General features: G+C 51.4%; 1 protein-coding gene across 1 annotated transcript; it reads left to right on the top strand.

Annotated features, from left to right (window-relative positions):
* Nucleotides 1-274: 274 nt before the first annotated feature.
* Hdac11 (histone deacetylase 11) lies at nt 275-18682 on the top strand. Its single transcript, XM_038318567.1, has 10 exons — nt 275-359; nt 896-1044; nt 2615-2715; nt 8614-8730; nt 9297-9339; nt 12030-12106; nt 13125-13187; nt 13719-13815; nt 16179-16357; nt 17051-18682. Coding segments are annotated over exons 1-10 (1044 nt in total). The 5' UTR covers nt 275-357; the 3' UTR covers nt 17267-18682.
* Nucleotides 18683-27475: the final 8793 nt, after the last annotated feature.

Here is a 27475-nt window from a genome sequence, read left to right as displayed (position 1 = left end):
AAACATGTATCGGGGATGGCAGGCCCAGAACATACCCTCCACCTCCACCACACTGAGGCCAGAGGCGCGAAAGAAGCAAAAATGCTCGTGGTCACACGGCCTAAGCTAACATCTGCTTGTTTCTACCCTGGGGATGCGGGCGGAGCTGCGCATGACCACACCCCCTAGGCGGAACCCCATTGGATGCCTCTCCTTGGCCGGCGCGGGTCTGGTTGTCTGTGACGCAGCTGCAGGACAGAGCTCCACCCCCAGTTCCCAGTGCCACGGAGGCGTGTTCTGCGCCGGGCCCGCCCATTGCACCTCTCCCACCCCTCCCCGTGCGGAGTGGCGGCCGGAGCAGGCAGGGCCGGCTGCGGGATGTGAGTGTGTGGGGTCGCGCATGGGGCCAAGGCCGAGTGTTGGGGGTCCCCGTGGGCGCGGCGGGACGGGTGGGGCGTAATGGGAGACAGGGAGTGCGAATGGTGGGTCTCACCTCCCCAGGGCACCGCTGTGGGCTGCAGGTCTGCGACGAGGGCACAGCCTCCTGCAGTCGCAATCTACGCCCTCTCCCCCGCAGCACATTTTGTTCCCAGCTTCGCAGATGCGTGAGCTGACTCGTGAGACAGCCACATTCCACCACCCTCATCCCGCCTTCCCGGGTGCAGGCCTTGGGCCTTGGCGCCAGCGCTGCTGAATGCACCTGGCAGTGGCATGTGACCTTGGGCACACCTGGTCCCCTGAGCTGCTATGAGGACTGTGTTGGAGGCGGGTTTAGGCAAAGCCAGTCAGGGCTCAGGGAAGAGCTGTTTTCATACTTGTCGGTGTTGTGAACTCCTGGCGTGAATGGGGAGGGGAAGACTGCTTTCCACAAGGAGGCTGCCTTCCATATCTGCGTCTGTCTCTCTGCACACTGAAGGCCGCACGCAACACAGCTGTACCAGCATGTACCAGAGAAACGCTGGCCCATCGTGTACTCGCCACGTTACAACATCACTTTCATGGGCCTGGAGAAGCTGCACCCCTTTGATGCTGGAAAATGGGGCAAGGTGATCAACTTCCTGAAAGGTAAGAAAGCCCCCTCCCGCCCCCGCTAGAGTTGCATCTGCCCCCTCCAGCTCCCTATCCTTACCACCCCTCAGACTTGCATCTGCCTCCTCCATTTCTTCTCCCCATCCTCATCCTTATCTGAATTCAGTCCCAGACTGCCTTCTGCCCTGCTGTTAAAGGGCCTTTGCAGGCAGGCTGCTAAGCACAAATGGACCATGTCTCATAGTCCCTCCAGTTAGACCTAGTCCCCATCTCCCTCCCTAAAAATCTAGAGCAGGTCCCCACCTCTGCATCGTGCAGAAAATAGTACCAAAACAGCCATTCTGTTGGGTTTGTTTTTGTCCCTCTGGTGGCCTTCTATCTATGGCAAGTGGTACAGCTTTCCCCTCCACAGTAGGTACCAGCCTGAGCATCCAAAGGGAAGCATGGAGTAGAGAGCACACAGATGATGTGTGGTGTTGGCGTGAGCCTGGGACGCTAGTCTCGCACATCTGTTGCCTGCACAAGTGGTTTCCTGCTGGTACACACTCTGCAGGCTGGACTCCTACCTCAAAAGAAGGGTCCCTCATCTCCCTCAGCTGGGAGCGAGCAACCAGGCCCTTTTGCTCCTGTTCCCCTGAGGATGAGGGAAGATGGGAGGCAGGACCACAGGGCAAGCTCTTTTAGAGGCCCTGGCAGGAAGGGAGCTGAGTCTGGAGGTGTCAAAGGTCATGGAATGCTGTGGAAGGGAGAACCTGCCGGAATGTGTGTGTAGAAGTGAATGGGACGGGTTGATTCACTGAAAATAGATCCTAGATTCTGATTTCTCTAGAACCCAGAACATCACAACCCAGTACTCTGGAGCTGTGCCTTCTCTTAGCCTCAGTTTCTTTTGCAAAATGAGCTGAGTTTTTGGTAAGCATGTTCTCAGCAGATACTAGACATCTTCAAGCCACTCAGACATTCTGATGTCCCCTGAACCAGCTACTCCTGTGTTTCTGCATATTTTTAAATGACTGAATCTTGGGATTTTTTTTTAACTTAAATTTGTTTTAAAAGGAATCTTGTGTCATCAATATGGGAAAAGGCAGTTTCACTTGCCATAAATAGAAGGTTCCAGCAGGAAGGCAGTGCTCTGAAAGCAGCAGTTGTTTGACTCTGGCTTGTTCTGCCTGTGAACCACTGCTCTCCTTTGGTTAGCAAGGGGGATGAGCAAGGCTCAGACAGAGGTGGAGGAGAGGCATGATGTCTTAAGCCACCTGTTGAGGGAGAGTTGCTAAGAGCCTTTTCTCTCTTGAGAGCATTCCGGTTCCTTGTGCCACCTGCTTCTGGAAGTCATCCGGTTAGTTGTACCTGACTTCACCTGGTGACTGTCAGCAACACAGAAAATATAGAGACTGTTTTGTGTTCCAAGCTCAACACCTAGAGGTAGAGGACCTAGTCACTGGCCACACTGGCCTAGGGAGGCAGCCATTCTCAGAATTCCCACAAGTTCATTGTGTGCTGAGGGGCTGCCAGAGGCCAGCGTGCAGCCTGGGGAGGGCCTGGGGGCTACCCCTGGCCCTGAGAGTCATCAGAAAGGGAGCAGGGGCTTGCTCTATGGTTCCAGAAGAGAAGCTGCTGTCGGACGGGATGCTGGTGGAGGCACGGGAGGCCTCGGAGGAGGACCTGCTGGTGGTGCATACAAGACGCTATCTCAACGAGCTGAAGGTACAGTACAGGGATTTGTGGGCTCTGGCCAGGCGCAGTGACTGGAGGAGGGGCAGCTCGGCCTTAGGGGAACCTACTCCTGCCCCTAGCCCAGGGAGACATGGGAGTCTCTAGTTCCTAAGATACGGAGGGACTGTAGGAAGGTATATCTGTGGGTAGTTAGCTCCCCATCTTCAGGGTGTGTGAAAACCTGAAGGTTCAGGGAGGTACAGACAGAACCCCTTAGAGGATTTGGGCATGTCAGTGACTTTCAGCCTGTGCTCTGGACAGGCCTCAGAGGCCCTTTCTGGGATCACTTTAGTGAGAGGAGTTTACCAGCCATTGTCCTGCCCACTAAGGCCACTTTACTCTGGCCTGTTTTGGGAGTGGGCTGAGATGGTAGTCTAAGAACTTCTTGTAAATGTAAACTCTTGGGCTAAAAATGGGTTTGGAACTCCCCAGGGTCCAGCAGGGAAGATAAAGACCTGGGTGGGGGGCAGGTGGAGGTGTCTGGGGTGAATTGCAGATCTTTCCCTCCTACGTGGGCCATGTGGTTGGTTGGCACACAGTGGGACCCACCATGACTGCAGTGCCCGCTTTTCCAAGAGAAGCCACATGCTGATTATTAAATGATATTCTCAGATTTCTTTCTTTTTTCTATTTTTTTTTTTTTTTTTGCTTTGGGGATTTGGGGTATGGGTGGTTATTTTTTTTATGGTTGTTGGGATTGAACTGAGGACCTCACACATGTTAGGCTAGCACCCTATCGCTGAGCCATACCCCCAGCTGCCTACTCTGATTCCGAATGTGCTAACTGTAAGGTTCTTAAATTCCACATGCAGGCCACACTGGACTACCACTGTCTCCCCATGGCTTCTTGGTACAGGAGGTCACTGCAAGCTCCTATTGGGAGCTGGGTCTTTAGTGCATCTTTGTGGCAGGTTGGCGTGGAATCCTGTGTCAGAATCCTTGGCTGCGAGCCCTCTCTGGCTGGGGCTGCATCAGGGTGCCATTGATTCTCTGCTTCAGAGTGTGGGAGCCCTGGTCCCCAGGCTTCCTGTCAGAGTTATCTTGAAGTCAGGACTCCACAGAAGGCAGAAGTCAACAGCCCCCTTCACTCTGTCTGGAAAGACCTTGGCTCAGAACTGGGCTGAGCCTGCTCAAGGTCATTACTGGGGAGAGCTGGCTAAGCGTGGGGAGGACCTTTGTAGGCATCTATTCAGGACCGGAGCCCCAGCTGCTGGCCTCTTACCCGTCCACCCATGGCCTGAGCTGTGAGAATTCTAGATGGGCCATGGCAGTGTGAGCTCATGAAAGATTGCCAGGAAGAGGCTGCACCCTGGCTCCCAGGAGAGAGGTGTGAGGCATTGGCCGGAAGCCCAGTGCCTGGCTGCCCTGGTTTCCTGGGGCCCAGGCATGCGTGGTTAGTGCACAGCCCAGGGGCCTGGCCAGGAGTGCAGACAGAGAGGGGAAGGCAGGGGTAGATGCTCTGAGTTTGGACAGGAAGAGACCAAGCATGGGGCTGGACTCAGGCTGGGGCTGGTGTGGGGAGTTGCCAGGATCCCACCTGTATATAAAACCTTTAGGGAAGCTTACAAGGCAGGCTGCCTGTCTAGTTTTGGTCCCAAAATCTGGAAGCAGTGTAGTCTGTGAGTCCCAAACAGAAAGTGAGACCGGAGTAGGAGGACTTAGCTATATCAGTGTAACATAGGGGTTCACCAAGATGATGAAGAGGTAACAACATTGGGCTCAGAGCTCCCTGGTAGCCAGAAAAAGGGAGAAACATAACTTTTATAATATACCAGGTCGCCAGCCCAAGGCTACATTGGGTCTGGCTAGCTGAGGAGGAAGCATGGATTTTATCCTGAGTACTATGAACAGGTTTGCAGCTGGGGAGTGATGGGTGAGGTGCTGTTGACACTCAGGTGAGACCCGTTATCTAGTGCCACGGCTCTCTCACCCCATGTCTGCATCATCTGTCCTTTTCCTCTGCTATAGACATCCCAAGTGGTGTGTCCGGCAGGTCCCTTCAGGGTTCCCAGAGTTGTTATTGGGTCTGTCTGTGGGTGCCGTGTACCATGTACCTTCTCCCCTGCTTCATCTACTCTGTGCACACCTGCCCTGGCCTTCATCCCTGGTCCTGGACTGCATAGCCTTCCATCCAAATGAGCAGGACCCCCAAAGAGAAAGATAACATTGGTGCAGGAGCACCAACTGTGTGCACACCCCGGGGCTGGACCCATGAAGGGTGGCATCTTGTCAGCATGAGCACTGTTCCCTTCCTTGCTGTGAGCTCTAGAATCGTGCCCTGGGAGCAGGTCAGAGCTGAATTGTCTGATGAACCCCATCATCACATTCATAACCAGCATGCACTGTTCTGGGTCCTGCAGGGAAGGGATGGAAGCAGAGACCAAGTGCCTCTCCAATGGAGAGCAGAGAAGAAACATAACTAGATGAACAGGCGCCAGGTGCTCACGGAAACGGGGACAGTGAGGTAGGGACGGGGACAGTGAGGTAGGGTGTGGAGGACAGTGAGGCCAGCAAGCCTGGAGTGAGGGGAGGCAGTCTAAATAGGAGCCACAAGTCCAAAGGTATTGTGGGAGAGAGAGAGGCAAACCTCAGGGAACCTGGAGGGCTATGGGAGAGACTATGGGGGATGGGAACCTGGGACTTTGACTTTGTTGGTTCTTCCCCTAGGACACCCATCTCTCCTTTTCTTAAATAAAAATGTGGTTAGTTACTTATGACACAATCCATCGTCTTAAAGCAGCATTTCCATCATCCACCATGTGATATCATGATTACCCTGAAAGAAAACCCTGACCCTACAGAGCACTTAGTCCTCCCTGCCCTCTGCCCGGTCACCGCCCCGCTGTGGCGTGCCTCCACAGACTTTTGTACTTTGTACCCGACTTTGTACAGATAGAATCAAGCAGTGTGTGAGCTTTGGTGTCTGGCTTGCCTCACTACACATCACACTGGGCAGGTGCCATGCATTCTCCTTCCCAGTGTGGCTGGGATTCAGAGCTTAAGTATGCAAGGCAAGGGCTTTGTCACCAAGCCGTGCCCCACGCTCCACATCCCTCTTCTTGGATACTTAATACTCTACCATGTGGTGTATCACATCTTGCTTGCCCATCCATTAGTTTATATTCATATGAGTTATTTATCCATTTTGGTGATCATTGGTAGTGTTGCTGTGGATATGCCCATACATATTTGTTTGGATACCCAGTTTCAGTTATTTGGGGTATACATACTCCATTTCTGTACCACAAAAAGATCAAGCATAGTTATGAGTTTTGAGTGAATAAGTTTATGGCAAGCAAAAGCAAAAATAACAAATAGCAGAAGCAACAGAGAGAGAGAGAGAGAGAGAGAGAGAGAGCTCAAGAAGATATAAAACTAGGATATTTTGATACACAAAGCATTGAAGTAACAGCCCCAGCACAAAGCATTGAATTAGCTTGACTGGCAGTGCAAGAGAAGTAACAGAGCCCAGGGGTCTCTGTGAGTTTAGTTTTTTCCTTTGTAGTTATTTAATTTTATTTTCTCCATACTAAAGAGCAAACCTAGGCAAGCACGTAATTACTAAGCCACTCCATCAATCTCCCCCCTTTAAAAAATAATTTTAAAAGCCTTTCATTTTGAGACAAGTTTGGTCTGAGCTCATGGTCTTCGAGTTTGGCCTCCTGAGCAGCAGGATTTACAGGTGTGAGCCCCGAGGCCCAGCAGTTTTGCTTTAGATTGGATTGATGGTACCCCTTTGAAGGGGCTAGACACAGATGTCATGTAGCCTTGGATAGTGACACATGTGTGCTGGTGGTGGTATGCAGATCTGGTACAGCCTCTGAGCAGCGAGGAGAGGACAGGCCTCTGCAGCAGGGCTCCACAGTTACACCCTCATTCCAGACCCTGCTCTGCAGATAAGGAGCCAGGCACAGAGGAAATGGCTCCATCACAAACATCCTGTACAGCTGAGGCAGAGCCCGGATTGACTAGAAAGCCCTGTCCCGACCCTGTGTCCAATCCGACCATCCCTAAACCCTTGTCTTTACCAAGTTAGTCACAAAGCATTCTGGGTGAGTTCTGCCTGAACAATCTGGCTGTCTTTTGGCTATCCTGCTACACATCCCAGATAATCGTATCTGTCCCATGCTGTCCCCTCCACACCAGTGCCTTTCTCAGTTGCTCTGTCTTCTGCTGCTCACCCTGCCCTGTGTCAATGCCACTGTGAGACCCTATATCCACTTACCCCCACTGTAACTACCATCTCCCTGACCCACAGCCCACTCTGCCAAGCCCTTTCTCCCTCTTCTTCCAGAGCCACAGGATGCCCCACTCCAATGTTTTATTCGGTCACCAACAGTTTGTTTTCCGTAGCAGTCCTGCCTGATAAAGCTATCATGATTGGCACATCCTAGATCTGCTCCATCCCACCACTGGCCACAGTGGCTGGCCAGCATTTGAAATATGCCTGAAGTAACTGAGGCATGAGATTCTAATTAAACATATATTTGTGTTTTGTCCTTTGAGTCAGGGTCTTGTGTAGCCAAGGTTGGTCCTGTACTACTTATTCTTCTGCCTCCACATCTCAACCTGGGATTGTGGCCATGCACTACCATACTACCTTTAGCTCAGGTGACTTATAAATACAGGAAAGAGTCTATATATTTGGGTCCTTTGCTCTCAGGCCCAACCATCCATTCTCTGAAAATTTAGAGAATATTCTAGAAGGAATATTGCATCCATCTTAACATACAAATTTCTTTTCTTACTCCCTAACCGTGGCATAAACTTCTCCCAGAGCGGTAACACAGCCTATGTCATAGGCAATCTAGGCATGATTTATGTATGAGGATGTGCCCAGGTTCCATGTAAATATGACTCCATTACACATGGGCCTGGAGTCCCAGTGGATCTTGGCCAAGAAGTTGTCCCCTGGGGAAAGCAAGAAACAACTATCTATAAAATAATAATACTTATTATTATTATAAAGTGGCACACACCTTTAATTGAAACATTCGGGAGGCAAAGGCAGGCGATCTCTTTGAATCAGAGGCCAACCTGGTCTACATCACACTTGGACATCCAGGGATATGTTGGGATCAGGTCTCCAACAAAAGTAAAAGAACCAGGACAGTGGAGAGCGCCAGAGGCTTCCAGTCAGGCTTCTGCAATGCCCTGCAGAAAGGATTGGAGTCACCTGCTTGAAAGTGCAAGAAAAGCAACAAAGTAGCTCCCAGCAGCTGGATGTGGAGCTCGGGGGTCCTATGAGTTTTCAGTTCTGGTTTTGGTTTTCCTGTGTTTCTGCGAGTATGCTGTGTTAGGAGACCAGGCCATGAACGACTGGAGAAGCTTATTTAGCCTGCCCTGCTGTGCCCAGATTCTGTCATTCCTGCACTCAGTGCTTTGCCCTAAATTGCCTCTTTGGCGCAATGCCTGCATCTGGGGACTTGTTGTTCACTGTTTACCTTTTGTAGATGTTGCCTTCTCCACAAGGCCCTCTCCTTCCCACGAAGATGGATTATTGCACCAGCTGGCTTGTTAGCCATGGCTACGTGTCCCAGCACAAGACAAGACTTCAAGCACACCTGGGTGTCTTACAGGTCCTAAGTACTTGGGAAGTGCTTGCTGGCACTTGGCACCAGAGCCACTATCCTGGTAGTTGCTGGGCAGTGGGGAGCTGAGAAGCCACATGGAGGCTAAGCCTTAGAGCAATCTGCAGTTTTTTTTATGGACACAAGAGGGCAGAAGAGTGCCTCAGAACACCGACATCAACTTCATTGTGCTTAGATCAAAGCTGGGAGTACCAAGGTGGCTCACAGCTATCGCTCCCCAACAAAGATAGTACGCAGAGCAGCGAGCCGCCATGCCCAGGTCTGGCACCAAGTTTGACTTCCATGTCTCTTTCCACAGTGGTCCTTCGTGGTGGCTACTATCACTGAGATACCCCCGGTTATCTTTCTCCCCAACTTCCTTGTGCAGAGGAAGGTGCTGAGGCCCCTGCGGACCCAAACTGGAGGCACCATCATGGTAGGCTGGGTGGGGTGTGCACCCTACTTTGCCCTGTAGTGTCTTTCCCCACCTAATAACAATTTGAGTTGCTGTGTGTGTGACCCAGCAGAAGTATATTCTACAGTAGCGCTAGTCACAGACTGGAAAGCTGGTCGAGGGACACTGTGTGTCTCAGTCAATGAGGTCTGTCCCAACCATGGCCATTGCCCTGACACTGCCACATTTTGTATTAACACTCACCCTGAACACCTGCGGGATTCAGCCGCCTGCCTATGATATTTCCACAAGCAAACCGTCTCTTTTCCACTCGAAAGCCACAGGGAAATCCTCAGTTCACCTCACTTGAATTTCTGATGTTTTCTTTGTAAAACCAGGAGGGCCGTCCCAAACCCTTCTCCATGCTGGCATTCTGGCTCTTTTCCCATGTTGGCCAGATAAAATTTGCGGCTGGTCTTCTGAGGGATGGGGAGGGTGTCGCCTGGTCCATCCCGTGACCTATTCGTGTCCCAGAGCTATACTGATGGAGTGAATGCATGCTTGCCTCAGGGCAAGGCCTGAGCTCCTACCCTCTGCTTTCTCCAAAGGCGGGGAAGCTGGCTGTGGAACGAGGCTGGGCCATCAATGTTGGTGAGTAGTGGGGCTTCAGAATGGCTAGCCTGGTGGAGCTGGAAAGGGTGTAGGGACAGAGGGACAGGAAAGACCCCAGAGTCAGTCAGTAGCCTGGAAGTAAGTATTCGGCCTTTTTGTTCCTGTGAAGCCCCGACCAGTTTCTATCTGCTGAGGAATATTTGTTCTGAGAATGCCCCTGCCTAATATGTACTCATTTCCAATGATAAGAAGTCCTTTCCTACCCAGAGAGCCTGTGCCATCCCTCTGAAAGGTCCCTGGGCAGGTCCCCCGAGCATGTCTGTGTGGAATTAGTTGCCTCCATGTTAGTCTCCGGAAAGACTCAATCCTTCTGAGGTCTAGGCCAGTGGCTAGGGCTTAGTCATGTGAATGGATAGACCAGGCTTGGTACCACCTCAGGGGCCCTGAGAGCTAGTGCTCCCCAGCTCCGTGGGCTCTTTGTGGCCCTTGCACGTCTGTCTTCACAGTCCTTGACAGCTGAAGAACCTTTTCCTTGGCAGCCTTTACTTTGCTGTGGTATTGTTATCTTGTGGGGAATTGAACATAGTGAGAAGGTGCTGGCTTGGGCACGGTCTATAGCGGACCCTGGGCCCTTTTTGTGAATTCTGCATGGTGGGTGGGCATGTTTTTTCTTGCTTGCATTATCAGGTGTTCAACATTAGGCCTGGCATAGCCATGGTATTAAGATATCCAGTCACACAAACACTTGTGTGATTCATACCCTGCGTGCCTTTAACATGGTTCCCAGTTCATGAAGGGCCACTTCTACAGTGGAAACTAGGGCCTTGTCAAAGTTGAGCATCTGAGTCCTGATCAAGCATGGCTTTCATGGATGGTGCTGCCATTTTTGGTTGTGTTCTCTGGAAAACTTGTTGATCTTCTCTGTGCCTGAGCAGCTCATGTAAGAGGTACTGGTGAGATGGAGCTCTCTTCTGGGCTATAGAGAGGCTTCAGCAAGCCGGTGCCATTAGGAGTCCTAGGGGTAAAGCAAGCCCTTTGTCCGTATGGCCCCACTTCCACTGCTGGGGGTAGGGTAGTTTTGGATCCCATTTTAGAAGGTTCCTATAATCCTGGGTCTCCAGGAATACAGGGGACAGTAGCAGCTTAATAGCCATTCTAGCAGAAAACTTACAACAGCATCTCTTTGGTCCAAATCAAAAAGGGCTCCCAGACTGTGTCTCAGGGTTAGGGATAGCAGGGACAGCTGTGGTCAGCAGAAGGTATTCTTCCCAGTCTTTTCTGTCCACCACTAGGAGAATCTGGGTCCAAGGCAAGCCTGCTAGAGCTGCCCCTTACTGGCGTGGGAGTTCCAGGGCAGCTCAGCTGGCTGACATAGTCTCTGTGGGAGGGGCCCTTTCTGTGGGGTGAGGTGGCTGTTGTGTTACAGCTCTGGAGGGAAAGATATCTTGACCTGTTGGGAAGTCAGGCTATACTGAAATTGGGGTGCAGTGGGGGATGGTCTCCCTGCAGGATGTAGCAATCCTGCTCCTCTCCTAGAAAGAGCAGCTGAGCTCTGTTGGGTCCCCCTAAGGGAACATCTTAGCCGAGCTATCCATTTCATCTTCTCCAGTCCAAGATTTTCCTTCTTCTGCTTCTCTCTACTAAAGGGAAAACCCCTGTGAAAATGTAGAAATCTCAGATCAAACGAAAAAGTTACTTTTCCTGCTCCACTCCCAAGGGAATTTCCCAGCAGATGTAACTGTTTCTGTTTTTTTCTACTCTGACTCCCTAAGGGAATGTCTCAGCAAAGGTTCTTCTGCTCCAAGAAGGCGACAGATCTTCAACCAAAACTCTTTTAAGAAAGAATTATTTGGGAAGGAGGAGTCCAGGAAAGTAGCTGCTTCTGCCAGGGTGGGAAAGGACAGCCCCCAACTGAACAGGCAGAGGGGCTTCTTACGGGCAGAGTTTTCCTGGAGCTTTTCCCAGATTTTCTACTCAGGGCTTGGTTGCTTCATGTTCAGTTGATCAGGGACAGAGTTGGCTCTGGTTTCTTTCACTGTCCCTTCTTAACCTTTTGACTCTGTTGTCAAGGCTAAGGCATATTTCCTTCACTGGTTCTGGTTCTGGGACCAAAGTGTGTTTCTTTGGTTCTGGTTTCAGAGTCAGGATGTGTTTCTTTGGTTCTGGGTTCAGAGTCAAGATGTGTTTCTTTGGTTCTGGGTTCAGGGCTAACGTGTTCCTTTCATTGGCTCTGGGTTCAGAGTCAGTGTGTTAGATTTCATGCTCAGGGATTGGTTGGTTTTCCTGCTCAGGGATTGGTTGGTTTTCCTGCTCAGGGATTGGTTGGTTTTGTGTTCAGCTCATCAGTGGCAGAGTTGACTCTGGTTTCAGGGCCAAACTGTTTCTTTTTTTAGCTTTTTGGCTCTAGTTTGGGGGCCAGTGCATATTTCTTTCACTGGCTCTGGTTCCAGGGTCAAATTGTGTTTCTTTGGCTCTGGCTTCAGAGTCAGGGTGTGTTTCTTAGGTTCTGGGTTCAGGACTAAAGTGTTTCTTTCACTGGCTCTGGGTTCAGAGTCAGGATGGGTTTCTTCAGCTGGCCCTTTTACCCTGCAGATATGACACGGAGGTGCCTCTTGGCCTAGAGTGGTGTCATGCCCTGGAATCCCAACAGGAAGGGGACGTGGGCATGGTAGGGATTAGAGGGTACTTGGCCCTGGCTCTGACCATTGCCACCATCTACCTTTCTGCAGGTGGCGGCTTCCACCACTGTTCCAGTGACCGTGGAGGAGGCTTCTGTGCCTATGCAGACATTACATTAGCTATCAAGGTGTGTCTGAACCTGCGGTACCTTACTTCTAAAGTCCTCCCATAGCTTTCCATAGCTTACCACACGCTCCAAGGAAGGGAAGCGGGCTCACAGCGGGGAGGAGCCTCCTCACAGTGGAGAAGGACATTCCTAGCTGTTAAACCTGGCCAGGACTCAAACTGAGTCTGGCACATTCCTGCCACTAGAAACCTGTCTGTGGCAGGAGGGAGCCTCTGTTGAAAGTGGGAGGAGGGACAAGCAGGTCTCTGGACTGTGGACAGGAATAAGGGCATGGCTGCAGGAGGGAGGAAAAAGAGGAGGAAGGGGAGGAGGGGATAAGGAGACTAGAGACTCTGCATAGCTGCTGTTGATTTCGTATTCTAACCTCCCCATCTCCCCTCACTGAACCCTTGAGCATTACAAATGAGGAAACTGGTGAACGGAGCTGGCCTAAATGGAAGATTCTATGGACCCCTTCTTCTCCCCCCCACCCCATGTGCTCTCTGCCTAGTCTCATGCTGGGTGCCAAGCTAATGGGATCTCTGTTCTCACAGGCATGTAGATGGGCTGTCAGTAGGCCTGGCTGTTAGAACAGGGCACCGGAGAACTTGGAAGTGTAGTGAGGGAAAGGTCTCCTTGAGGAGGGAGAGGCATTAGGATTAGCATATAGGATGAGTCTAAGTTTGGGGAGTTAAATTCCACGACTGTGAGGCTCATCTGTTAACCCCCACATTTTCTGGAGAATCCAGGATTTGATCACCCAATTTTCAGGTTATAGTATACTGCCTGTCCCCAGATCCTTCCCTGACCAACCCCCGCCTTGCCGACACACACACACACACACACACACACGCACACACACACATACATGCACACACACACACACACACACACACACACACACACACACACACTTCTCCCAGCACCCTGCACTCCTGGGAAAGCCATATCTTGCCCGTTGTCCTTCTGATACCCTTAGTCCTGAAAGGGCTGGGTCCTCTGGCCTGTCCGGTCCTCACACCTCCTCTCTCCCTGTCAGTTCCTGTTTGAGCGGGTGGAAGGTGTCTCCAGGGCCACCATCATTGATCTTGATGCCCACCAGGTGAGTAACTTTGCGGGAGCCCAGGGACTTTACCATGGTGAGAGTCCCCCTTCCAGTGTCCCTGGCAGCCTCTGTCTATCAAATGGCCCCACACTGTGGGGTGCCCTCCTTCTGGAAATGGTCCCAAGTGTGCTTCAGCTAGTTTAATCTGCTCTTAGTTTCCCTGTTGGCAGCTCAGTCCAACTAGGGTGGCAGATCCTTCTCATTGCTCCTGACCTTGACTCCAAGGGGGCTCACTGCCTCCTGATAACCACTTGTACACCGGGCAGGAAACTCCTCAAAACCCTCAGCTGCTCTCCCTGACCAAGTAAACCAAGTCACACATACACAGCCCTTTACACTTTGTTCTCCAGTCCCAGTTCCACCGAGGGTGGTGGGGCCAGTTTCGCAGAGAGGGTGAGAGACAGGGTTCTGCAGGTTCTGAAGGAGGTTACTGGGTCATGCCTGCAGTGTGTGCAGCTCTGCTATGTGACACTAGATCCCCGCTTCCTGAGAGCTCCTGCCTGAAGTGACAGTTGTGTCTGTCCACAGGGCAATGGCCACGAGCGAGACTTCATGGGTGACAGGCGTGTATACATCATGGACGTTTACAACCGCCACATCTACCCCGGGGACCGCTTTGCTAAAGGTAAGTTCTGCCCCACCTCTGTCTTCAGTGTGTGCTTGTATGATTATGCCACCTCATTTATCTCCAGTATTCCCAGGAAGTGGGTGCTCCCACTGTACCCACAAACACATGGAGACCTGAGAGAGTCACTCAACCCCCAAGACCACAGAAATCCATCCAGGAAATACACCCAAGGACTTCACATTAGAGATGAGCATAGATGGAGAGAGAGAGAGAGAGAGAGAGAGAGAGAGAGAGAGAGAGAGAGAGAGAGAGAGAGAGAGAGAGACAGAGACAGAGACAGAGACAGAGACAGAGCAAGAGAGAGCGAACAATAGAAAACATAAAGGTGGCAGAAGTAAGCTCAGAAGATTTATGCCTTAGATTTCTAGACTGTAATAAAACATCATGACAAAAATCAACTTGAGGGGCAGTCTATATTTAGTCCATTATGAGGGTTAGGAATTCAAGGCAGGAACTGAAGCAGACAGAAGCCATGGAGGAATGCTACTTACTGGCTTGCTCAGTTTCTTTTCTTAAACCCAAGGACCACCTGCCCGGGAGTGTTATCACCCACAAAATACAACACAGCACAATTGACCCCTTGTCAGCTTGACACACAAACACATCACCATTCAGCTATAGCCTTTCCTTTCTCATGTGACCCAGGATAGTATGTTAATAGCAATAGCACCTTATCAAAATTCCCAACTTTTAAAAGCTCTTAGTCTTTAAAGATTCAAGCACTTTAAAAATTCAGTCTCTTTAAAACATCCAAAATCTCTTTCAAAGTTTCTCTAAAATAGCCATAATCTTTCCAAAATTTGAGTCTCTCTAACACTTCAAAGTTTCTTGAAAATATCTACAGTCTGATAACTGGGTTCCTATAAATTCAAAATAAGTTAAACACTTTTTTATTTTACTCTGAGAGGAAGGAACCAGAGTACAATCACAATCAGACCAGAGCAAAACCAAACTTCAACAGTGGAAGAAGTTCAATGCATCTGGGACTCACTACAACTTCTGGGCTCCGAGGGGCCCAGGCTCCTTCTCCAGCTCCAGCCTCTGCAGTATACACAGTTTGCATCCTAGGATCAGGCAATCTCCGTTCCACAGCTGCTGCTGACCTTGGTGGTCATGTCGTGGCACTAAGCTCTTCAGAATTCTGGAGTCTACACTGTGACTCCAGCAGCCTCTCCTGGCCTCTCTTCAGGGACCCTTATCCTGCCACATGGTGCCAAGCCTCAGCTTTTCTCCATGGCCCCTTCATGGAGAAAAGATTCCGTACCAATCTTGCCTTCCAAGCTCCCACAGAAAAGCACACTGAGCCATTGAGTACTCAGTGGCTTTCCTAGCCCAAGGTTAAAATTTTCCCAAAGTCTGTCACAGCAATACCCCCATGACCTGGTACCAAAAATGAGGTTAAGAAAATGGGTCGAGTCAGTCAGCTCCCATATCGGGTGGCTCACAACCACCTATCGTTCCAGCTCCAAGAGATCTGATGCCCTTTTCTGCCTCTGCAGGCACTGCACTAATGTTATGCACCTCTATATGCATGTAATTAAAATATAGTAAAATATTTTTAAAAGCAACAAAATGGACTCAATGCATAACCCAAAGGCTCTGAGACCTGATTTGAAATCAGTCACCTGCCTGTTCCACAGGTAATGTACTCTCAGCCTTCTGTCTCGATGGCAGAATATGTAGCATAATTTTGAAGAGGCCAGCACCATGGGTCAGCAGCACCCATGGAGTGGAGCTGAATGACAGCTTGAGAGGAGCAAAGGATGCCTTGGCCCATAGCTTTAGGTCCTGGTTATGTTCAGATGGCCCTGTTGCTTTGGGCTTGTCATCTTCTCACTGTGGCTACACGTGATAGGGCAAAGCTCACCTCATGATTGTTGAAGGCAAAGAGGCACACGAGGCATGGTCCTGATATGTTACTCCCAAGTGCATCACTTCCTCCACTTGGCTCAACCTCTTAAAGGTCCAGTCACCAGTAGAATCATAGGCTGTGAACCGGGCCTGCAACAGATGGACCTTTGGGGGACATTTAAGATGAAAACATGGCAAGGCCATTTATGCACAGTGCACCACTGGTTCTGCTGAAGCTTACTCAGGATTACTTGGAGCCTGGTCTTGAACGTGTAGGGGGTGTCCAGCATTGGTAGGGCCTGAGGATAGGTCTGTAGGCCCTCAAGGCTAACTGTCTCAGCTTTAATCACCTCCCCTCCCTTGGGCACCCCTTTGCCAGCTTTGGTGATGTAAGAGGCCAGACTGAGATGAAGTCAGTCCTGCTACAGGCTTCAAGTCCCCACATCTTTCCCATCCTCAGCCTTGTTTTCCCTGCCTTGGACTCAGGGCTATTTGTGTCTCTTTCCCAGAGGCCATCAGGCGGAAGGTGGAGTTGGACTGGGGCACAGAAGATGAGGAATACCTGGAAAAAGTGGAGAGGAATGTGAGGAGGTCCCTCCAGGAGCATCTGCCTGATGTGGTGGTGTACAACGCAGGCACAGACGTCCTCGAAGGGGACCGCCTGGGGGGGCTGTCCATCAGCCCAGCGGTATGTCCTGACATTGGGGACCACCTTGAGGATTTTCCCGTAGCAGAGGTCGCTTTCTGACCGTATTAGTTACCTTATGCTGCTGTGATAGATTACCCTGATAAACATGGCAGCTTTGAGGTTCAGTTTGACTCACACACGGTTCCTGAGGGAATATGGTTAATTATGGTGGGGAAGGCATAGCACCGGGCAGTCAGGAAGCAGAGAAACCACATTTCATCTGCACACAGGAAGTAGAGAGAAAGAACAGGAAGTGGGGCCCAGTTATAAAATGTCAAAGCCTACCCACAGTGGTGGGTGTACTTTCTCCAGCAAGCTCTCCAACTAAAGGTCTGGAACCATCCCAGATAGTATCACCAGTTGGGGACCAAGTGTTCACACCCATGAACCTGTGAGGGACAGTTCATATTCAAACCACAACACTGACCCTAGGGCCACCTAGGACATGTATCCGTCAGCCCAGAAATCTTGATCCTGGGGGCCATTTTGGGCATTTGTCTATCTGCCAACCTGTGTGCCCTGGCCATGGTGGGGCAGGGAAGCCATGCTCTGAGGTTTGGCAGCAACAGAAAACATGGGCGGTCTTATGTCTGGAGAAGATGGGCTGAAGCAGCAGCAGTTCAGAGCAGGGCTAGACTTGGACACCGTGGCAACTCGGGCCTGTCTGACCTCACCCTCTCGGTCTTCCCACAGGGCATTGTGAAGCGGGATGAAGTGGTTTTCCGGTTGGTCCGAGCCCACGATATACCCATCCTAATGGTGACCTCGGGAGGGTACCAGAAGCGCACAGCCCGTATTATCGCCGACTCCATCCTCAATTTGCATGACCTGGGGCTCATCGGGCCTGAGTTTCCCTGCGTCTCTGCGCACAGCTCCAACATCCCCCTGCTTCCATGTGCTGTGCCCTGACGGCTACCCACAGAGCATTACCATACCTGTCCCCAACCCCGTCCACCCGCCCACCCGCCTGTGTTTGTTGCTGTGAAGACAGCTGCCAGAGAGCGTGGAGGGGCAGGAAGAGCAGGAGCCAGCCTTGTTGGCCGCTCCTCCACTCCCCACCAGGTGCCCGAGGGTCTCTGGGCCCTGGGGTGGAAGAGCTGAGTCCCGGGGGAATCCCACGTGGGATGCAGGCAGGTCATGAAGAGTCAGGGAGGACAGCTTAGCTCCAGCTTCAGGGAGGGACCCCTAGGATAGGGCAGCCTGCTGTCCAAGTCATCCAGAAGATGGACCTTCCCTTGACCTAGTTGGTTCACTCCCTCACTTCAGTATGGAGAGGGCCTGCTGGGTGATAATGCCCATGGGTCTGAGGAAAGTTTCCATACCCAGCCTCCAGGGGGCGCTGGGTTCTCAGCCAACAGGCAGGCGGTCCTGGTAAGGATGTGGAGGCCTAGGGAAGAACACCGGGATTCTCGAGTTTGGGTTCCCTTCAGTAAATCAAGGTCCAGACCTGTATTTTTCCAAGCCCCTCTATGATGATAGGGTGGGACACTGAGGATACCTAAGGCCCCTACTTTGGCAGTAATCTCCTCTGTTCAGCATAGAAGCAGATTTGGGGGGACGCTTAGCTCAGTAGTGACCCTCCAAACTGGAGCTTTTAAGGGGCTGCTGACCAGGATAGAGAGGAGAGGAAGCAGAGGCCCAGCAGGTAGGAGTCATGTGGAGGCTGGTGGCCAAGCTAGCCCTAGGTGGGACTTCCTAGAGAGAGGGCAGCGAAGGTGACATTTAAGTGCAGTGACTGCATAAACCCCAGGTGACAGTTTCCACTGGCCTCATCTAAAGTGCCAGTTTCCATCTCTGTCTGCGGCCCCAAGGTCTACCGCCCTCTGGCCATTTTGCCTTGAAGGGGACAGTCAGAGCTCTCCATGACCTAGGCAGGAAAGCACCCACCCCTAGCCAGGCCGGTGATTGCCAACTTAACCAAAGGCACAGGGGTAGGAGGATGTGAGCCCACTGGGCTTTCTCCTGCCCTGGATCTGCCCCAGCTACAGGACTCATGTTCATTACCATGTGGGGTATTCCCACAACCACCGTGGTGTCCTTCACGCTCCCTCTGCTGGAGTGGGGAGGATGCCAAAGTCACCAGTTGTCCAAACCATGGACCTGGACCAGACCCCACAGTACACCCCTCTGCCATGGCCTCTCCATATCTGACTGGAGGTCTCTCCCAGGACATTGGGGAGTGGTGACAGCGCAGTTTGTCATTGTGGAGTTTCTGTCAGAATGCCATTCAGGCTCCAGGTTGTTTGTGTGTTCTGAGGTAGACAGTCCTGCCTCCTGAGGACCACTGGAAATAAAGATTCAAAATTCACCAATCCAGACACTTAACCAGGGTGGCTGCCCAAGATGGGTTGTTGTTTTTTCTCTATCGATGGAGGCCTGTGGATAGCACAAGTCCTATTTTAGCAGATAAGGAAACTGAAGCCCCAGACGGAGGGTAAGGAGTTTGCCCCAGACCACATGTCTTTCGAATAACAAGCAGGGTTACAACCCTGTTCCGTCAGCTGTAGAAGCTTGAGGCTCATCCATTACAGGGGTGAAGGGTAGAAGTTGCTTACAGTCAGAGTAGGTGTGGCATCTCTGGCAACAAGATCACTGGGGGTGGGATCTGGGGGAGCGAGGGGTGACAGGCAGGCAGATCTTGGCTAGAATGGTGGCTGTGCACAGTGGAAGGGGCCCAGCTAGGGAAGTGGGTGGAAGGGTCTTACAGACCTGTGATGCAGTTGGAACACATGGGGCTGTGTTGTTCCAGGGCGAGTTTCCTGGTAGGCAGAGAAGACAGAAGAAACACGACAGCTTGTCAGAGTGACCAGGCTTGCCCCAGTGGCACAGCTGGTTGAGAACTGGGATGAAACCCCAAGGGGGCATGAGGGTGTGAGCACATGGATAAAGGCTGGCACTGACAGAACTGCACAGGTGCCAGGCATTGGTTCAGGGTGGCAGGATGTACCATTTTGTACCCATTTCATAGGTACAGGAACGCAGGCAGGAAGGGGTTAGCTCCTTGATGAAAGTCCTGAAGTGAAAGAGTGGGGATTTGAACCAAGGTCTCAGCTCAAGTAGTCTGCAAGCTATCTCCTCATTTGTATCATGGGGGCTACAGAAAGACTTGTCCAAATGCCTCCCGTAAGACACCATTCTGCTGCACCCAGCAGCGTGTACTAGCGGAAGCATCATGCCCACTGGAAGCAAGTGCTCAGATTTGGGGGCCATGTAAATTGCCCTCTGAATATTTTCTCAGGGGAGCGCTATGATGCAGTTGGTAGAGAACCTACCTAACTTTCATGACTCCTTGAACTCCACCCCAGCACTGGATAAAAGGAGGGTGGTCTTACTCACCTGTAATCTGGATCTCAAGAGGTGGATGCAGAAGAATCAGAAGTTCCAGGTCGTCCTTGGCTGCAAATCAAGTTTGAAGCCAGCCTGGGTTACAGGAGAACTTGTCTCCAAGTAAACAAAACATGAAATCATTGGAGCTGGGCCTGCAATCCTAGCACTCAGGAGGCTGAAGTGGGATTATTTGACAGTGCAAGGTAAGCCTGGCCTTCATGGTGAGTTCTTGGCTGTAGATGAGCCTAGTTTAGAGAAATAGAAATAAAGAATAAGAAGGAAACAACCCCAGGAGAACATGGAGACTCTTGCAGAGGCTGGTGGGCTGCTGTGGATCAAAGGTAGAGACTGGTTGGAGACCCCGGGGTCCTGGGGAGAGAGAACCTAGAAAGCCATAAGTCCTTGGCACCCTCGGCTCACAGAGGCTCAGATGCCACGCCCACATGTGACTCCCTAATACTGGATACTCTCCTGAGGAGTGCCCCCAACCACCCCACTTGTGAGATGGAGTCCTCTGTGCCCACAGGTTGGGCAGACCTTAAAGCATCACTTACTACCTGAGAAGTCCTGTTGGCCTGGGCCCGGCTTGTGGGGGCCTGGGCCCGGCTGTGGGGGCCTTGGCTCTGGCAGCCTCCTCCCTTGTGCTAAGCTGGCAGGGTTGGAGTAGCTGTGTGTGCGTCTAGGAGGCTGACACAGGTGGCAGTCAGAACCTGGCACTAAGCTTGTGTTGTCTGGATGTGGCCTCCTCAGCCTCATCACCACAGACCCCAGCATAGTGTCCTGCCTGGCTACCAGGCTGTCTGAACAAGAAAGAATCTCCCCTCTGGAGTTAGCTTTCTTCCTTTGGGATAGGAACAGCAGTGCCCAGCTGTAGGGGCCCTGACAGAGTACCCCAAATCTAGCTTAACAGGGCCTTAGTAGAGAGTTCAAAGACAGGAATGAGCACATCAACTTGCTTTCATATTCCCAGCCTCCTCTGCACCATTTTTCAGGTAAGAACACAGACATAAAGTAATACATTCATGGTCACAATCAGGCCATGGGGAGAGGAATTGACCCATGTCATCTGACCCTAATATGGTGCCTTTTCTCATATCTGGTCCCCTGGTACAACATGTCTTGGTGAGATGTAGTCTCCTTATACCCCCTCTTCTGACCCCACCAGCTCCCAGCTTACCAGCCATCCTTAGAGAGGCAGGTGGCAGCACCCTCATAGTCCAGACCATGTGGGGAGCCTGGAGAAATGTCAGCCATGATGGCACTGGGTGGAAGTGGGGGTTACAGGACTGAATGCAGGGGGTTGCCACTTTTAAAAGATTCATATGGAAAACACACCAGGCCTTCTGAAGTGTGAACTGTCAGCTAAACGTTTTGTAGTGCCAAGAGTTTTTTTTTTTCCAGAAATGAAGCAGGCAACTACAAGGTGCCCATGGGTGGCTATGTGCAGAGGACCAGAAGGCCTGGCGATCACATGAACTTCCATTCATGGCTCTGGGAGTACATAGGTGGCCTCTGCGCTGTGACTGGACAGGGCTCTGGGAGACAGACTGTCCTAGGATGATATGAAGCATCTTGGCTCTGTGCTCTGCAGGTCCTCACCTCCTGGGATTTCCCTCTCTTACATTCCCTGGGGAGCTGGGGGTTACAGGATAGTGGGGTTATGCTGTACTATACCAGACCCCAAAAGCCACCTTCCCCCAAGCCTCGCCACCCTGTATGCTCCCCAGCTTTGCTCATTCCAACTACTTCAGAGGCTCTACTGTCTAGCCTAGAAACCGAGGCTGAGGGAGGCCTGCAGGCATTCTTGAGGCCACAGGCAGCTGGCTAAATGGCTCTGCCACCAGGGTACTTTCCCTGGTTTTGCTTGTCATTAGGTTAGGGCCTGAGCAGGGAGGAAGCATGAGCTCTCTGAGGAGTGGAATGGGGTATGGACACCCTGGGCTTGAATTCTCTCTACGCATAGAGTACATCCCACCTCTGAACATGTTTAGTTAGGACTGTTGGGATAATGGAAGTGAGCTGGCATACAGTAGGTGCATAATGCACGTGAAAGTGCCTCTTCCCCTCTACTTTACTGTGGAAACTGGTGAAGCTGTTTCTCCGTTGGTAGCCTGGGCACTAGGCAACAGAGCAGGCTGAGACCTCTGTTTCATACTCACCTGTGGGCTGGGTAAGCCCTGGACAGTTAACAAGGTTGTCAGGTGTGGGGACTCAAGGGCTTGGCCTGTGGGAACCTCTCTGAACCTCTCTGAAGCTTTTGTTGTGACAATAGCAGTCTCTGCTGCTATCCCAGGGGGCAGCTGCCTTCTCAGGCACCATGGTCTGGAATCCAGGTTTTAGCTTCTGTGGGCAAATGACATCACTATTTGTGCCTCAATTTCCCCCCCACCCCGTGCATTAATGTAGGCATTAACGCCTTCATTCCCAGGTTTGGCTTGATACTGAAGGAGCCCGAGCAGCCAATGCACTGGCCGATGTCCCTTACCTCAGGCCCTGCTGGCCATCCCGGACAGAACCCACTGTTCACACTGCTTGTTCTGAGAAGCAGGTGAGCAGGATGGGCAGCAGGCTCAAGCCTTGCCTCTGTCCTTCAGGCAAGTGGGAGAGAGAGGGAGAGAGAGAGAGAGAGAGAGAGAGAGAGAGAGAGAGAGAGAGAGAGGCCTCAGTTTCCCCGTTTATAAAATGGGGTTATGTAAGTACCAACCCCTCAGGTTGAGAGGTGAGCAAACCCACTTGGATGCCAAAACTGCAGCTGACAACCAGCTCTGTCACCCATGGCCTGGGTCAGTGACAGGGTAAGCCACCAGCCTTCACTTCCCTTGGTACAGAGCTCTGTGATGCTTACCCGATTTTCCGGATGCAGGGTCTGGTACTGGGTGATGGGCAATAGATTGCATCTGCCTTCCCACTATGATCTGTATTTCCTGAGAGCAGAACTGCTGTCACATTGCTGAAGCAAACCAGGGACAGGACAAGGGTCAGCACAGAAGGGACCCTCAAGGTCCTAAGCCTCTATGCTAGCTAGTTTTTGTCAACTTAAAGATCCTAAACCTCTATGCTAGCTGGTTTTTGTCAAACTAAAGTCATCTGAGAAGCTGGAACTCAACTGAGGAGTTGTCTCCCTCAGACTGATCTGTAGACAAGCCTATGGGGCCCATAGGTGTGGGGAGGGCCAGCTCACCCTGGGTGGGGCCATTCCTGGGCAGGTAGGGCCTGTACTGTATAAGAGAGCAGGCTGAGAAAGCCAGTAAGCGGCATCCTCCATGGTCTCTGCTTCAGTTTCTGCATGAGTTTCTGCCCTGACTTCCTTCAGTGGGGGGTTGACTTGTGATCTGAAATAAACCCTCTCCTCCCCAAGTTGTTCTAGGTCAGTGTTTCATTACAGTAACAGAGAAAATGAGGGCAATCCAGTGCAGTCAGGGGACCTGAGACCACAGAGACAGGGAGCCTTGCCCCAGGCAGGCGCTAGAGACCACAGGGAGGCAGAGGCCAGGATTTCCCTCATGAGCACCTGGGCCTATTGTTCTCCTGATGCCTGGCACACCTCACCAAAAGACTCAGTTCTTTCCATATTGACTAAGAATATGCTGTTTGGAGTGGGAGGGACATTCTTAGAGCCAGAACTGACTGGAGAGTGTCACAAATGCTTTGAGGCACCCCTGAATGTGAGGGGCCTTCATTCCCATGTCCGCTCAGTGGGAACTATGTGTCTCACTGATGGTTTCCTCCAGGTATCTTAGAGCTTCTATGCTTGCTCTAGCTCCACCCCTGAGTGCCCTGGGGAACATGGTCCCCCTGTACCCCAATAACTGTGTCAGTGGAATGTTTGGGCCTTTGGACCAGGCTGACTAAGTGGTCGAAAACCTTGTCAGCCCCTTCTTGGTTCTGACTCGCTGTTTTCAGGCTGAGGTGATGGGGCCTTGTCTAGGGGGCCCACACTGGGCAGAGAGGAATGGGCAGAGCCCACTCAGAGGCCGATCTTCTCCACCCTCCAGCCAAGGCACAGCCTGCTGGTCTGTTGTCTCCATAACTGATATGCAGGCAGCCAGACACAGTTATGGCGTGTGTCTGCAAGGCTATTCTGTCTAATATGCTAAACGCCTTTGGAAATTCCCAGAGCCCATCTGGTCCTAGTTATACCACAATATTGCTGTCTCTTCAGCTTCAGACAAGGGGCCACTTTTATTTCTTCCTCCGTAACTTAGGAATGTACTTAAACACAAGCCGGCAACCGCCCAATCTGCTCCCCAGTTGCTTGGTCGTGGTCACGCCCATCATTGTTTTAAAGGAACTCTGCTCTTTCCCCAAGTCCTCCAAAACCCCAAGAGTGCTGGGGGAGGGCAGATACTTCAAAGGTGTCCCCCTTGGCTCTGGGGTGCTCTGGAACCTCTGCCCAGTTTCTCAATGGGTACCATAAACTTGAACAGGCCCCTTGGCTGCTCCAAGCCTGGTCAGGAAAAGCCACCTGAAGGATGCTAAGCTGGTGGCTGTTTCTTATGCCTAAACCCCTTTGTCACCCACAGCCACCCAAGAACCAGAGGGGAGAGCCAACACCCAGACTCCATATCTAAAGCATCTGGAGGGCCTAGGCGGACCACGCCTACACTCTTCCTTGGCTGGAGTGTGTGTTTGTTCCTACCCAGGAATTCTTGTCCCTTGGGGTCCCTTGGGGGTCCATCTGGCTGCAATGTCCGGAGACTGGGGAGCTACTCCATGTTGTCTCTCCTCCAGGATGACTGACTCTTGGCTGCCGCCCTGGGCAGTTGTGTGGGGCCAGCTGGCACCCTGTCCCTTCCTTGAGGTAGTTCCACTCTGGAGTCCTTGTCTGGGCCCAGCACCAGCCACGCCTGTTATCACAGAAGCCCAGTATCATTCAGACTGAGCAGCGCTATCCTTCTTTATTCCCTTTGAGGTTTGATGTGGCTGTACACTTGTTCTATGAACTTGTGAGCTCAGTGGTTTGGGTGATTTCCTGTGCATGCTGTTAGAGCCGGTGCCCAGTCCTGACTGTTCCCCCAGCACAATGCTGAATTCAATTCAAGCTTCAGTGCTGGGCACTATGGGTCTCTGAGATCCCAGGATGAGGAGGGCTTCCAGTTGAATCCAGTTAGAATCCAGAGACAGTAATAAATAAACCTTTGTGTCTGGGCTAAGGAGGCCTTGGGGCGACTTGTTCTATAGCATAATCTTGTCCAAGGTGACTGATACATGTTCTTTGTTACAGTTTACTGAGACATGTCACAATAGAGTCCTTATACATTTTCATTTTGGGAGGGGAGAAGGAACCTTGTCTATGGTTATTACATTTAGAACAACCGTATTTCCTATCACAGAAGGTCTGGTCTTGGTAATGGATAGGTAAAATGCAAGAAGAATAAGAATCCTGGCCACGTCACGATAGGGCTACCATGAGCAGATGCACAGGTTACACACTGCTATTACCCAGGAGGTGCAGTAGATTCGTGATTAGGGCAGCTTTCTAGCTGAGGGTAGGCAAATGTCTTAAGAAGGCCCTTCGGTACCTGGCTAGCAATTGCTATGCAGGTTGACAGATATACCTGTCAAGCCTGTAGTTTCAACCATTGTGTGGTCTCCAGACTTGATAGATACTTGTTAGAATGTATCCATGTGATAAACACCCTCTGCTAGATGTTAGCCCTCCAGTCACCCCCAGGTGCTTCCACCTGGCACTCTGGTTCCAGGGCAAAAAAAAAAAAAAAAAAAAAAAAATAACACGCAACAATAGTAATGAGAAACACAGCATCTCAGAGCCCCCAGGTGCTTCCACCTGGCACTCTGGTTCCAGGGCAAAAAAAAAAAAACAAAAAAAAAAAAACAAAAAAAAAAACACGCAACAATAGTAATGACAAACACAGCATCTCAGAGCAGAAAGGGTCTGTTCTGGTTTGGATGTGGTTTTCATTCTCCAAAGGCTCCTATGTAGGAGGCCTGGTGCTTAGCTGGCTGTGTGGGGATGGTGGGACCTTTACAAGGTGGTCAGGGCAGGGGAAGCTGGGATTCCTGGTCATGCTACCCCCAGAAGCAACTGGGGTAGGTCTTATGAGACCCCCAAAGTGTTCTCTTGAGAACCAGAGCCTGTTTCCTGAATCACCCTCTGGCTGCCTGTCGGGTGCTGTGGCCTCTCCTTCTTGCACACACTCTGCCACTGTGATGAGTCTTAAGGTGGTCACCAGAGCCAGGTGGAGCCCTGCCCCTATGCTCCAGGACTGTGAACCCAATAAAGCTCTTTTCTATAAAGTTACTCCCTTAGTGTTAGGTGTATGTGGGACTCCAGGACAGAGCCACGGTCTCCTGGCAGCTGATAGCTGTTCATGCAGCAGCCATTGCAAAAACCACAGAAAGCCCTGGCTGAACAACACAGGGAAGTGGCAGGCCAAGGGAACTGTGGGGAACATTTTAACAAGCATCCGCAGACAGACTGGCAAGCCTGGTTGTGAGCCTTTAGCAGCTATTGGTGTGCTGTGGGGTGGGGGTTGGGCTGTGGGGTGCTCTTCCTCTCCCCTCCACGTCTGAGGGCTCTTCCCTGACTGGGCTTCACTTACGCTCTAGTTCCATGCCCATAGTCAGCCAATCGGCATCAGAATTCAACTGAGGATGAAGCAGGATTTGCCTGGGATGGACTCACAGGAGACAGAGTCCCCTACACCCACTCACCCACTCACCCACCCACCACACATACACACACACACACACACACACACACACACACACACACACACGGTCCTCTGAAGCTCCATGCTTCAGTTTCCAGCATCCAAATGTCTGTGAGACAATTTAAGTTCCTCTACCTCATTTAAGGTTCTTGATCCTGAATTGATAATGAAGTATCTCCTGTTTGTACATACCTACGTGGTGTTGTCTTCCCACTACGTTCTTGAAGGAGATTGGGACAAGAACCTGGTTGGGCACAGGTGATGGTCCGCATGTGCCACCCTGATAGTAATACAAACTGGCTAATGCAGGGACCATTTGTGTAGGTGCAAGAGTCTCTCCTACTCCGATACATGGGGCTCCTGCTGTCTCATGCTGGGTCCAGGCAAGTGTCAGTCATGATCACATTCTTTAGGAATACAGAAAAGACGCTGCATATGCTTTGCTTCCTTTTGCAACCATTAAATTCTAACAGTGCTGTTGCTTAGAAGAAGAGGTCAGAATTGTCCAGGGAGTTCATGTGTGTGGCTGAGCTAGATAAATAATGTACCATTGTCAAAGAAAGGATGGTGTCAGCCAAGGTCCAGCTCCCAGGTGTCCTCTGTACAGGCGGATCAGCACCACCCCCTCCAGCCAGTGCCCTGATCCTGCTGTGTCCTGCCAAGACAGCATCCTCTCATGATCCAAATGATAGTAGGTTTCAGAGGAAATGTGGGGATAGCTACAGGCCCTGAGGCCCAATGATTAGGAGCAGGCATGCCAACACTGTCTTTTCCAACCAGCTGGGGAACCCTTGAAAGCTGTACCCCCACCTGAAGCCTCAGATACCATGCCTCTGATGTTGGCTATACTGAGGGATCTTAGGAGGGTCAGGTAGGCATGGAAACAGCTTGGCACACTGTAGGTACTTAGCAAGACCTTCTGCCCCTACGTGCCCAGAGCTTGCCAAGATATGGAACTCCACAGCTTGATTCTGGGTGCCTTGCTGAGACCCTGGGGTGGCATATGCTCTCTGAGGCTTGGCTTCATCTGTCCAGAGAAGATTCCTGGGGTGCTGGAAACAAGCACATTCTAGTTACTTCTGGCTTCACTGTTCCTTCCTGCCAGGTGTAAGCAGCT

This window comes from Arvicola amphibius, chromosome 2 (assembly GCF_903992535.2).
Source record: "Arvicola amphibius chromosome 2, mArvAmp1.2, whole genome shotgun sequence".
Classification (NCBI taxonomy): domain Eukaryota; kingdom Metazoa; phylum Chordata; class Mammalia; order Rodentia; family Cricetidae; genus Arvicola; species Arvicola amphibius.
The sequence above is the reverse complement of the archived record's forward strand: the minus strand, read 5'-3'. Positions and strand labels throughout refer to the sequence as shown.

Coding starts and splice junctions, on each gene's coding strand:
- Hdac11 (XM_038318567.1), top strand. Junction 1,045..2,614: donor GGTGATCAACTTCCTGAAAG/GTAAGAAAGCCC, acceptor CTATGGTTCCAG/AAGAGAAGCTGCTGTCGGAC. Junction 16,358..17,050: donor GGCTGTCCATCAGCCCAGCG/GTATGTCCTGAC, acceptor GTCTTCCCACAG/GGCATTGTGAAGCGGGATGA.